General features: G+C 36.2%; 2 protein-coding genes across 2 annotated transcripts in view; both read left to right on the top strand.

Moving 5' to 3' along the window:
• LOC129235621 (uncharacterized) overlaps positions 1 to 2,416 on the top strand; it is an 81,711-nt gene extending 79,295 nt beyond the window's left edge. The window contains exon 16 of the mRNA XM_054869551.1: positions 1,980 to 2,416. Coding sequence (XP_054725526.1) covers positions 1,980 to 2,416 — 437 coding nt within the window. The remainder of the gene's footprint in view (positions 1 to 1,979) is intronic.
• A 30-nt stretch (positions 2,417 to 2,446) lies between these two features.
• On the top strand, positions 2,447 to 3,721 carry LOC129235622 (uncharacterized). The gene has a single exon (XM_054869552.1). It carries the CDS (start codon positions 2,447 to 2,449, stop codon positions 2,960 to 2,962), a length of 516 nt encoding a protein of 171 aa, XP_054725527.1. The 3' UTR covers positions 2,963 to 3,721.
• The last annotated feature ends 10,587 nt before the right edge of the window (positions 3,722 to 14,308 follow it).

Below are 14,308 nucleotides of genomic sequence, written 5' to 3'. Positions count from 1 at the left end.
TGTCCTGCACACTTTGTATACAAATATTTCGAAAGCAAAAGTAACTTTCTTTAAAGAAAATAATTTTTTGGGTTGTTTTCCTTCTCACTTTATTAAGAGGTTAGGCCACTGAAGCGGGATTTTTTTAAGACCGTAAGAACTTAAAATGATAATACAGCGCCGAAATAATGTTGAAATGAATGGTAGATAATTTCTTTGTTCTTTTTTTAATGTATCCGACAGATGATCGTCGCGGCTACGAGTTACATGGTTAATTCGATCAGTCCACTTTTCGGCTGCTTTTTCTAAAAAAGCTGAATAAAAAATCTAAATGAGCCGAATCAGCAAAAATACGATACAAGCGATGGTCATTTTATAGGCATCTAAGCCAAGATCCGTAAAATTTGCCACGTCGTCGAAGGCTAAAGCTCCAAAAGTTGAGAACGACGACGAATCAACACTTCTTAACACTTCGCTCTATAAACTTCGCGAATACTTTTTTTGTTTCAAAGGAAGCTTCTATATTTTGGCAAGTTGTTCGAGCGTCAAACGATTCATGATGCTGTTCCGAACCTTACTAAACAAAGTTTGCCATTCTGGGCTGCCAAACCATTGTTATCGATATCGATAGTTCTCGTGCAGCTAAAAGATACATCCGACCCATGCGAATTTCTACTGAAGTGCGTAATATTTTTTTTTTGATTTATCGATGTTTGCGAAAACAAGTATTAAAAAAACATCGTCCCGTACGTCTTATAAGGGAAATTATATAATATTACATATAAGGATGCACATATATCGAAGAATTCTTCCATGCAGCATATAATTGTGAATATAGTACAGTTCATCGATTGAAACTTGTTTGAGTTATTAGTCCGGCCTACAATAAAAAGTGCTACCAAAGTTTTGAATACACAGCGTACTAAGAAAGGCTAGGTTGCGCCAAATTCTAAAGATAAGTTGTTGGCCCTTGTCCAACTTTTACTCCTATTTTTGCAATATTAGCACATTTATCATATACCTATGAGCTGAGACTTCCTTTTTCAATTTCAAACGTTCATTAACAAAAATGGTTACAAATTTAATCTTCAAAATAATAGCCATCGCTAGCGACACATTTTTCCCAACTCTCAGGCAATTTGTGGATGCCGCGCCAAAAAAATTGGCCGTGTTTGGCCGCAAACCAATCATCGACCCATTTTTTTGCTTCTTCGTGACAACTGAAGCGCTGCTCGGAGAGTGCGTGGCCCATCGATGTAAGCAAATGATAATCGGAAGGCGCCAAGTCTGGTGAGTAAGCCGCATGCACCAGCGGTTCCTAATCGTAAGTCTCCACCAATTCCCGGGTCGCTCTTGTTCGATGTGGCGGTGCATTGTCACATTGTCAGTTCGTGCGGCACCCATCTTCCGACCTTTAAAATCATGCCCATGTCTTTCAAACGTTTGGAAATGGTTTTTTGGGTCACTCACAACTGTTCTGCATCATCTCTTGCGTTTGACCATCATCTTCATCCAAAAATGCTTGCAACTAGGCGTCCTCAAACTTTTTCACAATCACCATTTCGGAATCTTTTAAACCACCTGAAGTACTGTGCTCTACTTAGAGCATGTCCACCATAAGCTTCTATAAGCATTTGATGAGCTTGAGAAGCATTTTTCTTCAATTGATAACAGAAAATCAACGATGTCCGCAAATCGTAGTTTGAAGGCGCGAAATTCGACATTTTTAAGAGCGACAAAAATGCATTGTTGTATGAAACGTAAAAAACAATGAACTGAATATTGTTGACAGATGACAGACGAAAAAAAACAAGACATTTGGGAAGGTTCAAAAATACTCCTAGCGACATCTATGGACTAATAGCTGAAAGTCACATTTCATAAGTATTATGTAAAAAATACGGTTTCTACAGTGGTTCAACCTCTTAAACAATTTAGTCCTCCTTAACGCATGATAATCACTTACTTTTTCGCTATAGCTTCCAATTTCTCTCAAACAGGTTCAGATGGTGATATCGCCGGTTCCAGTTCGGAGAATGACGAGACTCGCTTGAATAACATTAATAAAAAGCACGGCGCATCACCGTTCGGACGTCGTCATTTTCCACGCGATTCGGGCTGTTACGAAGGCTCGCCTGTGCCCACCTCACAGACACCCACCCAGAATATACCCTCCACCGATGAGTCGAATAGCTTGGACGATGTTGTTACCAAATGTTCCAGTGAGATTATGAAACGGGTCGAGAGCGCTCGTCGCCAAAAGGAGAATCCCTTTAAAGCCGGCCTATCGGCACGTGTCGGCAAGAAGGCGCTATTGGGCAGTAGTCTATTGAGCGAAGACACGTTGACACGCGGCGGTGGTCTTAGCGAGAAGTCAAGCGACTCGGGCGTCAGCAGTAGTTCGCTGTCTTCGGGACCGATGAAGAATAGCACTTAACACTTACCCACCATACTCGCCCATGAGCTGATGCTTGGTGTCGGCCTACCCGGTCCCGGCGTGGGTTTGGTTGGTGGTAGCATTGGCGGTGCGCTGGGTGGTGGTGGTGCCACATCACCTACCACATCCACCGCATCGGCGGGTATCGTTGGCTGCGGCAGTGGCAGCAGCAATGTCAGCCTACTGGGCAACGTTGCAGGTGGCGTGCAGCTGGGCTCAGCTTGCAGTACACTACCACATCCACCATCTTCCGCAGCTGCGGCTGCAGCTGTGTCTAATGCTTTGGCAGCAGCATCGGCAACATGTGGTGCAGTGGGCAGTGCAACGGCGAATTTGAATCGAAATTTGGTAATATTAAGAAATCATTTGAGGAAAAATACGAACCCAATGCCAGCAGTAGCAACAGCGGCAGCGTCGGCAACTACAACACCTATGACAACGAGTATAGTTGCATTCAACGATGTCACACCCACCAACACCAATACAAATACACTCAATAGCACACACACTAACAATATGAATACAAATTTGGATAGCGATCAATAGCCCAGCGGTAAATTGAGTGAATGCAAAAATGGATTTTTTAATTTAGTTCAGAAATTGCGTTATATTAATTAAGTGGAAAAAGTAGAAAAAATAAGAAAAATATATAATTGAATTGAAAAAGTAAAGCACTATAATGTTTATTTAGCTGTACATATATTTGTGTTATATGTATGTAAATTGCTGTGATGATGCGTTCGAATGAGCTTCAGTTCAAATGTACAGTAAGTTAAAAAAATGTAACGTAAAATGGATCTGTGTACTACCACACTTTGATTTTGAACACATACACACTACACCTATGCATAGGCACATTGCATACACAAACTACAACGCTTTGATAAAAAAAAATGTATTTAATACGAATATTTTGTATTTGTAATTTCAGTACTTCCTCAGGTGATGGCATTTAATAAATAGCAATTAATTATTGTATATTTTTAACAGCGGCTTTTATGCATATATAAATTCAGAGAGCAACACAAACAACAATAACAAATGAGAAAGTTAATTTAACCATTTTTATTAAAAAAAAAAAACTGAAAAAAATATAAAAAATTTAAAAAGTTAGCATTGCATTTACAATCACTTTCAAACACACTCGTATGTGGTATAGCAATTATATATTATAATACATATGAATGTGTGTGTGCACTTAGTGGTCAAATGAAAAACGAGCTACACTCACACACACACCCACACACGCACTCGCGCATAAATACATTAACATAATAAAAACGTGATATTTCAATACGTCCATGACTTTGTTTTGCGATTCATCGTTACATACATACATATTAGTTGTATCTGTACTTTATTATTGTAGTATTAAAAGCGTTTTTTTTTTACTTAAATTGCATTTAAGTTAATTTTATTACTATTAAAGTTTTTCAATTATTATTTTGCTTTTTCTTTGAGAACTGCCTCCCGCCTACAGAAACAGCTTTTGACTCATTTCAATGTCGTTCAACTTGTTATTCCTGCCAATTATTTTACAAATTTGTATGTGTATGAAAATATATGAAAATGAACAAGAACTGAAATTCATATGCGAATATAGGGCCCTCCAATTACGGCAAGAAAAATATAGAAAAAGTCTTTTCGCCATTTATTTATGCCACGAAAAATCTTCTCATAAAAAATATCTGTCCGACGCATGCTGGTATATACATAGCCAAGAAGTCCAGCTTCAACGATTCTACTCCTTTCCTTGAGAACATCAGAAATCAGCAAATGTACTTCAGAATGGTAGAATGTACTTCAGAAGCCTTGAAATGAATTTCAGAGCGAAACGTAAAATGTATTTCCGAGCAATAATTGGGCATCAGAAACCATAAATTGTACTTCAGAAATCGTAAAATATATTTTCAAGCAGTCAACTGTTCATAAGAAATCGTGAAATGTATTTCAGGCTAGTCAATAGTACTTCAGAAGCCATGAAATGAATTTCAGAACCCATTAAATGAATTTCAGAAATTTCAGAAACCATAAATTGTATTTCAGGATAGTAAAGTGTACTTTAGAAGCCTTTAAATAAATTTCAGAATAGTCATTTATATTTCGGGAATTGTAATATGTATTTCCGAGCAGTCAATTTTACATCAGAAGCAGTAAAATGTATTTCAGAGTAATCAAGGTGTACTCCAGAAACCGTAAAATGTATTTCAGAATAGTCAGTAGTACTTCGGAAATCTAAATGTATATTTTAGAATAGTAAATTGTGCTTCAGAAACCGTAGATCCGTACTTCAGAAGGCGAAAATTGCTACACATTGTAAAGTATGCATAAAAGTGATTTAAAAGACATTTACTTGTTTAACATATTTTCTAAATTATAAGAATGTAGAATTAGTTTGTGAACTTAAGAAGGAAGAAATTATTTAATTAATGCAGATTTAACGGTCACAATCAATTAAAATAGTGCATCTGGATTGAATTAATATGCCACAGTCATCACTAACAACTATCATCTTTGCCTCGTCAATAAGTAGCTTTAAGTACGAGACCATTTTCGGATTGGTTCATAAATTAAATCTGCATTAATTTGTTAATTATTAGGGAGAATTGACTGCTCTGAAAGACTTTTTAGCCTGCCTGAAATACACTTGACTCTTTCTTGAGTACCCTTGGAAAATTCGTAGTGCTTAGTTGCAGCTTGGGTTATATTGCCTTAGTGAATGTCGATCGATTGCGGCTTATTAAGAAATGTTATAAAAGATTTCTTTACCCGAAGTAAACATTATTATTATAAATGGACAACCAGCCATATGTACGTATATTTGGTAAACAGTATGAGATATCAGCACTTAACAGTTGAATACCTATGAAATCAGACTTTTTTTATTAACTAAATGTTTATTCAGTACTACAAGTTCGAGAGTGGAATAAAATAAATTATTCTTTGCAACGGCCTTTCTTATACACGCGCCTCTCCGGTTTCTCAAGAAGTTTCTGAATATCTTGCCGAAATATATTTCATTCATTTTATGTGCCAAACCAGTCTTCGCGCCATTCTTTCACATTTTCGCTAGCAATGAAATGCTGCTCTGCGATTATTCTATCTGCCATCGAATTAGAGAACAGTTTTCCTTAAATCTCATCAAACTCACAGAAAAAGTTGTTTGGACGTTAGGCCTCGTTTTTCGGCCGTTGGTCTGATATTTCACAAATTTTTAATCACCAGTTATCACCCTTTGCAAAAATAAGTTGATTTCGTTTATGTTTTAGCAAACAATCGCCGGCGTAAATTCGTGTGCTACCCATGCAATTATATTTTTCTTGAGATGAGATCAGTGTTATAAGAATAGTTCCAAAAGGTGTCTGCTCAAATGCTCACATGCTGGTCCGACTTCACAATTTCCCACACTTTAACGATTGATCTACAATCTGCGTAGTTAATCTTCGGCAAGGACATTACAAGAACGAATAGCTGGAGCCAAGGATGATAGATATGTTTGGCCATCGGAAGCAAATTTGTGAGAGCAACTTCGGCTCCCTCGTCCCTATGATGCCCTCCGGCAGCAGAATTATGTCCGCTCATGTCCAATCAGTCGTTCAGAAAGCAACGAAGTAGCATAGGGAGAAGCTGCATTGGTTTTTTTCTTATATCACCAAAAAAATTTCAGTTTAGCTGAAACTTTTACTTTTGTATGCATATAAAAATTGATGGTGAAAAGATTTTTACAGGTGTGACCAATATCAGACCATTAACCGGCTCTCTGCAAATTTGACAGAATTAGCTGGTGGGCAGACATACCGCTTCATACCGGTTTGTTTACTAAAAAACTGAGATTCTGTTGGTGATATATGAAAAAAATCAACGCAAAGCGTTGCGGTCTGAACAATGACTCATTGGACGAGTGTGTGAATACGGATGGAATGAGCAGGCAGAATTCGGCTTTCGAGCTGCCTATTACGTCGCAGCCAAAGTTCCGCTCACAATTCGATTTTTCGTCTTATTTATTGGCCAAACCTAGTAATCTATCTTCTCTGCAGAATTCGGTTGCCGAGTTTTCCTGTGACATGGCAGCCAAAATTGCTCGCACAATTTTGTTTTTCGCCATAGCCAATGGTTAAACCTGGTAAATCTATCATCCTTGGTTGATGTCGAAAATTGACAAAACTTACTTTTTATGCATGCGGCCCTTTATGTTCCAATTTCGATTACTTCGCATGATGCTATCGAAATTTATTATTAACACGTGGTGAAGTATAAATGGCATCAGTTTCGAAAGCTGGGTCTGTCGAAAGTAGGGTAGTGTAAATAACCTGACATCATGACATTTGCAAGTACCATGGCAACACAACAACAAAGTGTATATATTTGCCCACCTAATTTACGAATGCTCTGATTAAGCTGCCAGCCAATTTGCAATCAACTGTGAATTGCCTTATAGAAAAAACTGCCGTCATATTTATTAGTTTTTTTGTCATATATTTTCATTATATTTTTTTTATTTCTTTTTTTTCAAAAATCACTTTTTATATGCCATGCTAGAATTATTTCAATGCATCTACATTAATTAAAGCCACATTTAAAATTGCATGCATTTTAAAGTGGAAAGCTGCACTGCTGCCAGCGGGAAACGAAATAAAAGTAAATCAAATGTAAATAAAATATTAAATTTGTTCCAAACGATTTCAAGCAAAATTAATCGTAACAAATAAATTCGTTCGAAAGCTAACTTTGTACATACATAAATACGAGTATTAAAAGCAACTGAAAATGAAAATTTTAACACCAGCAAATTAAATTTAGTAACTAAATGTCAAAATATTCAAATATTTAATAATTCATTGTATTCAATAAGCAATAATCAAAAAAGACACAATTTTAAATAAAATTTATGTAACTAAAGATAAATCATACACAAACAAATATATTTATTGAGAAGAAGTATCTGTATGTAGAAACGAAGGAGTAAGGAAGGAAGTGGAAGGAGCACAAAGTTTAAGTTTTAGGCCATTAATTTAAAAAACAAAATGAGATCAAACAAATTCGCTAACATATTATAGTATGTGTATGGATATGTAGCTACACACATACATGTATAAGAATATAAATATAAAAAGTGCGTAGAGATGGCACGCATAAGTTGTTACGAATACATTATTAGGGAAATCAAACCATATTCAATTTTTAAACAAAAGCAAAACTATCTTATATTATAGGTATTAGCGAATACATACACACACACACAGTACATATTTACAACAAATTATGTAAATGAGTAATACCTTAAGTTTATTTTAAAAGTGTATTAAAAATAACTGCAGTAGCCGCCAGAAATAACGCTTTTTTATTAATATACATACATGCACACAAACAAACAAACAAACGAGCATTTGAGTAACAAAATCAAACGAATGTGTAGAAGCTAAATGAAATAAATGAGACGGAAAACCTATTATTAGTATTAGTCAAAAAAAAAACCAAACAAGAAGAAGCAAAAAATTGAAAAAGTGATACAAAACTTATTAGACACACGTACATACATAGCCAGGCATGCATTCATGTACATGTATAGTATAAATGTACGAGTAGATAATGCGAATTACAAGCATCGAATTGTTTCCCAAGAGCGAGTCGAAAATTGTAAAAAAATTTATTTCATTTGCTTTTTAATACAAAAAGAAAAATTGCATTTCAAAAATATTCTATGGAATTTCAGTGAAAAAGCATTTTAACTCCTCTAATATAGGGTTGCCAAGCCAAATGAATCAATTTATGGTAAAAAAAAATAACAGCGCACATATTAGGCATTAAAAAATGTACTTGAGAAAATGAACTTCTAAAGAAATAATTTGCTAAAAGAGTAAATTTTTAATTTAAATGCCAGTGGATTCAAGCACTTCTTTTGGCTTTTGCACACATTTTATTACAAAAATATGGTTACACTTTGAAGCAAACAATGAAATTAAAATTGAAAATCGCAACGAATATTAAAAAAAAAATCTCTCTTGTAAAGCGGTTAGGCCACAGCAGCGATGGAAACAAATAAGGAAATAATAAAAATTTGGAAATTTTTTTCAGCGCGACAAAAAAATAAACAAGAAATATAATAAAAAATGCGTTGGACTGTCTAATTTTTATTACTATACTATTTTCATTATAATTTTTAGGTAATTTTTTATTTTATATATCTACTAATTAATTTTTGTATTTATTAAATTTTTTTTTCTAAAGTAATATAAAAATTTAGCAACTGCATAGCGAAGCCTTTCTTTTTCAAGTAATGTAAAAAACAGTGGCAGCTTTTCTTCGACAAAGGCTTTTCGTGCGAAGAGCGAGCGGCCATACAAACTACACCCCTGTGAGGAAAGCAAAACAAAAAATGTTTCATTATTTCATTAAGATTTTCATTAAGCGTAATATAACTTCTATCGAATAAAAAACCCACTAATCGTTGAAGAAATTCAAATGTTTTTAATTCAACATGAACTACAACCACGCACAATAAAGTTTTATAAAGGGTGGTTAAGTATAGGGTTTTTCAGTAAGAGCGCTTCAACTTTTGAACTTTTTTTAATAAAACACAAACGGTTTGACTTTTTTAACTAATTTTTTTTTTATTATCGAGTTTGAACATATACATTTAAGTATGAAATTCGATTTCTTTTGCATGACCACCGCGTGCACGTTTTACGAAGTCCAATCGTTGAACCCAATTTTCGACCACTCTTTTGCATAAATCGGCCGTAATTCCAGCAATTTCGCGTTCAATATTGGCTCTGAGCTCACAAATCGTCGCCGGCTTGTTACTGTAGATCAATGACTTCCCATAACCCCAAAGATAATAGTCTAGAGGCGTCAAATCACACGAGCGCGGCGGCCATTCGACCGGTCCCTTTCTGGAAATAATGCGCTCATCAAACTTACTCTTCAACAAATCAATTGTAGCGTGTGCTGTGTGGCTTGTGGCCCCGTCCTGTTGAAACCACATGTCGTCTAAGTCCATACCATTCAATTGCGGCCAAAAACAATCGTTTATCATGTCGCGGTATCGATTTCCATTCACAGTAATGTGGCGATCGTTCTCGTCAACGAAAACATATGGGCCAATTACGCCGCCGGCATGTAAACCGCACCAAACAGTGATTTTTTCGGGATGCGACGGTGCCTCATGAATCACGTGTGGATTGCTTTCTGCCCAGTAACGCATATTTCGCTTGTTGACAAAGCCATTGAACCAAAAGTGAGCTATCTCACTGAAGATGGTTTTTTGGAAAAAATCTGGCTTAAAGTAGCAGCAACAGAACGATTATTTTCATAAAAAATTTGCACGATTTGCAATCGTTGTTCAAGTGTGTAGCGTTCCATGATGAAATGTATACTAATGAAGTTTACAAATAATAAGCGAAAAATAAAAAATATTGCGTCGTCGGAAAGAAGTTGAAGCGCACCTATTAAAAAACCCTATGTTAAAGGCCGGTGATGATTTTGAATAAAATACAATTTGTTTAGGAAATTATTGTCATTTCTCTTTATTATGATAATATTGATATGGCTCAATTACGTGTGGTACAAAATATCGGCCAAATGGCCGCCAAGGCCTCGGCGACACACCTCCTTCCGATGGTCCAAATTTTCGATGACGCTGAGGCATAATTGAGGTTCTATGCCGTTAATGTGCCGAATTATCTCATCCATTAGCTCTTAAATTGTTGATGGCTTATCGACGTACATCCTTTCTTTCAAATAACCCCAAAGAAAGAAGTCCAACGGTGTCAAATCACATGATCTTGGCGGCCAATTGACATCGCCGCGACGTGAGATTATTCGGCCATCAAATTTTTCGCGCAAAAGATCCATTGTTTCGTTACCGTTAGCTGTGTGACAAGTGGCACTGTCCCGTTGAAACCACATACACCGCTCACATCCATATCTTCCAATTCGGGCTATAAAAGTTCATTATCATCTCACGATAGCGAACACTATTCACAGTAACTGCCTGACCGGTCTCATTTTGAAAAAAATACGGTCCAGTGATGCCGGTACAAATGTCAAATGAAATGCAGAAAGAAACTTGACGTTTAGGTGTGGTTCACATTCACCATCGGCCCTTAAAATTTAACCACCCTTTATTTAACATCATTCGAATAATCTCAACGGCTCTTGACGCGGGAACGAATGCGATGAATCCAATTTTCAAGCACACTTCGCACTAAATCTGGTCGTATGACATGAATTTGTTGATTCACATAGACCAATGACTTCAAATAATCTTGCAAAAAGTAGTCAATGTTGTCGTTAAATCACAACTTCTTGCCCGCCGTTTATTGTCACCACTTCTTCGGCATAACCGAACCACCAAACTTTTATCGTCATAAGTCGATTGTTTCACGTGCGGTGACGCATGTAACCCTATCTCATTAAGACCAGATGTGGTCAGAGTACATGAGTACTTCCAAGGGTGATAGTTTACAAGGTTTGGCCATCCGAAGCAAAATTTTTAGGGGTAACCAAGGGGATTCTAAAAGCGATAGATTACCAAGTATGGCCAAGATTACCGCTACGGTGGAAAACAAAATTGTGCGAGTAACTTCAACTGTCCTGTCAGCGGCTACTCGGCAGCAGAATTCTGTCTGCTCATTTCACACGTATACTTACACTCGTAAAATTAGTGGTGGTTCAAATGGAATCGAAGTCACATAGGCGGAGATTACGTTGATTTTTTGCTATGTCACCAACACACCGCTGATTCAATCAAACGCATTGAGAGCCGGTTAACGGTCTGATGTTGGCCGCACCTCTGCATTCTGTGCATCGTCCGTATCACCAGCTTCATTTTAGAATAGAGAGCCCGGATGGACGATTGTTACGACCATAAACTGGTAAGAGTGCACGAAAAGTTGCAATCGGAGAACGATTTTGATAATAAATTTGTGCGGTCTGTAAAGGTTCTGAAGGCGTATTGCTTTTCATAATAAAATGGTAAGCTTTGCTGAATACATTCCACAATAAATACCAGATTATGACACATAAAATATGGCCGTAATGTCATGGAGAAATCGTATTACGCTTGATAGAAAAGTATTTCCATTTGAAGAACTATAGAAAAAGAACCGAGGATTTTATTGATTATCGATTTTTGCAACAAAGATGCGTTTTTGCTACAAAAAGTTCAAAATTAAAAAAAAAAGATTTTTTTATTGAAAAAATGTTCAAGATATTAGAAACATTCATACATTTATATGCACTTCTTCAGTTGTGAATATACAGTTCAAATTTCAAGCCCATCGGTCAAAATTTGCGCGAGTTAAGCGCCCCACCGACGTGAAAATTAAAATTAAATTAAATTTTTAATTAAGAATTAAAATTATTTAGTTAAAACAAAACGCGTTTAAAGTTTTCGGTATGGAACTGTATTGCCACTGAGATAGGCTGAGCTGCATCAAAATTCAAAACGTAAATATTTTGACATTTCCCCCACCTCAGAATGTTTTGTTTTTTTTTGTTTTTCGAGATTTCGACAGTGGCCTAACCTTCTAAATGGAAAATTTTATAACATTTTTCAAAATTCCTGCAATTTCTGCAATAGTAATGAAAATTAAAAAAATGTAATTTCTTTTTTTACACAAAAATTTTCAATTCAATGGCAATGGCAAAATGGGGACGGCACCCAAATGCTTTTGAATGAAACCCAAATCAAACGAAATACATTATTTGAAACACTTGTAAGTATTGTAAAAAATTTGATATTAAGAAATAAAATACGATTTGAGTATAAGTTAAAAATACCCATAAATCAATTAGTGAAGCTTCAAATAAACTAAATATCTTAAATCTCATGCAAATTAAATGTAAGTCAATAAAGGCGATCTAAACGAATAAATTATATGTACGTCGATGTTGAGCAAAAGTTCTAGCAAAGAAAAATTTAAATTCAAAAAACACAATGCAAAACTGAATCAAAGGCAAAAAGGTAAATTTTATTAGCATACACGCCTGTGTGCATACATACATACATACATATGTGCAGTTGTATGTGTATGCATTGGAGTATGAAGATTTAAATTGCATCAATACAAAAAGTTAAACAAAAAATAAAGCAAATTTAAGTAATTGCATTCAGAATCAAAGATGTGAAAATAATTTTAACAATAATGTGCATATACAGTATCGTGCAAAATCTAAGCCATTTTTCTAAGAGGTCATAGATGACAACTTTTCAAAAGCTTGCAAAATATTTGGTGGCATTTCATCACTCAAACGCAGGTTTTTATATTATATTTATGCCTGTAAATAAAATGCAGTATTTTTTCATTAAATCGACTAAAAAGTAAGTTTCGACGAAAATAGCTGCGCAAAACCTGTCCAACGTTTTCTTATAAGCTCGACCTATCATGAATTTTTTCCCTTGAGTCTAATTTTGGTCTATCTTATGTAAAGGGTTTTTCAATAGGGACGGGTAGATGTGTAGAATGTCAATCGTGGCGCTTGCTGTGTGGCACGTAGCGCCGTCCTGCTGGAACCACATGTCGTCTAGGTCCATATGGTTCAATATGGGCTATAAGAAATTGTTTATCATCGTTGTGTAGCGCTCGCTGTTGACGGTGAGTGCCTCACCAACGTCGTTTTCAAAAAAGTACGGACCAATGACGCCGCCGGCCCAAAATCCACACCAAACGGTAACTTTTTGAGGATGCATTATCACCTGGTGAACCTCGTGTGGATTGGTGTTGTCCCATATATGGCAATTTTGTTTGTTAACACAGCCATTCATCCAAAAATGCGCCTCGTCACTAAATATGATTTTTCGCCCAAAACTGGGGTTCTCTTCCAAACGATTCGAAGCCCAGTCAGCGAACAAACGGCGTCGTCTATGCTCATCAACTTTGAACTCCTGGGTCAGTTGGACCTTGTACGGGTGTAGGCCCAAGTCCCAACGCAAAATTCGCCAAGTTCAAGTCTGTGAAAGGCCAAGTTCTTGTGCACGGCGAGGAATAGACTGCCTCGGGTTCTGCAGTACACACGAACCGCGGCAATGTTCTCGGCTGATCTTGCGTTCCTTGAACGTACGGGTGTTGGCTGATTGTTTACTGACCCGGTCGTCTCAAATTTGGCCACCAAACGTTGAAGAGTCGACTTTGAAGGGCCACCTCGCCTACTGAAAAATGGGCGCAATGCGCGCAACACTCATTTTGATAATAAAGTTTTATCATTTGAAAGTGCTGTTCAATCGTGTAACTTGCCATGATGTTTTGGCATAAACAACTGAATAATAAACAAAAGATTTGACAGATGTCACCAAAACAAAGTGGCTGCCACATGGCTCCAAAATCGACCCGCGCCAATTGAAAAACCCTTTATATTACATATGTCTTCTAATATGCCTTTGAGAATTAAAATTTTTGAAATGCTTAGAATATTGCCTTTACTATTCATAGCAGCACCAAATGCTTACTGATATAAGGTGGCGCAAAATTAATAACCCTTTAGGTTATAATTTTTGTACCATAAATGGATTCTTACGTCAATCATATTTGGCATTTGTGCACTAATAAGCCGCAGTATACAAGCAGACATACAGTCAAAACAAAATAATTACTCAAAATCATTTTTGTTTGTAAAAAAGTTAGTGAAAACCCAAATTGGATGACTAATTTTGCGCCACCCGAAAACTAAAGTGTATGTAAAATTGCATTGAAATAATTTCAGTTTAGATTAAGCAATTTTCTTTATATAAATTAAATGTGGAATTCTTTTTAAAAATTGCTTGACGATCTCTTTCAGCTTGTAGGAGAACAAGTTGGAGCGGGTCAAACAACTACTAAATTGCGCATACACCTATTGTTAGGTGTTTGCCCGAGCTTCTCTTCCAACTTTTTGTGAATGTTCTGATGTTTC

Source organism: Anastrepha obliqua, chromosome 1, assembly GCF_027943255.1.
Source record: "Anastrepha obliqua isolate idAnaObli1 chromosome 1, idAnaObli1_1.0, whole genome shotgun sequence".
In the NCBI taxonomy this organism is placed as follows: domain Eukaryota; kingdom Metazoa; phylum Arthropoda; class Insecta; order Diptera; family Tephritidae; genus Anastrepha; species Anastrepha obliqua.
This window is presented reverse-complemented; position numbering and strand designations above follow the sequence as displayed.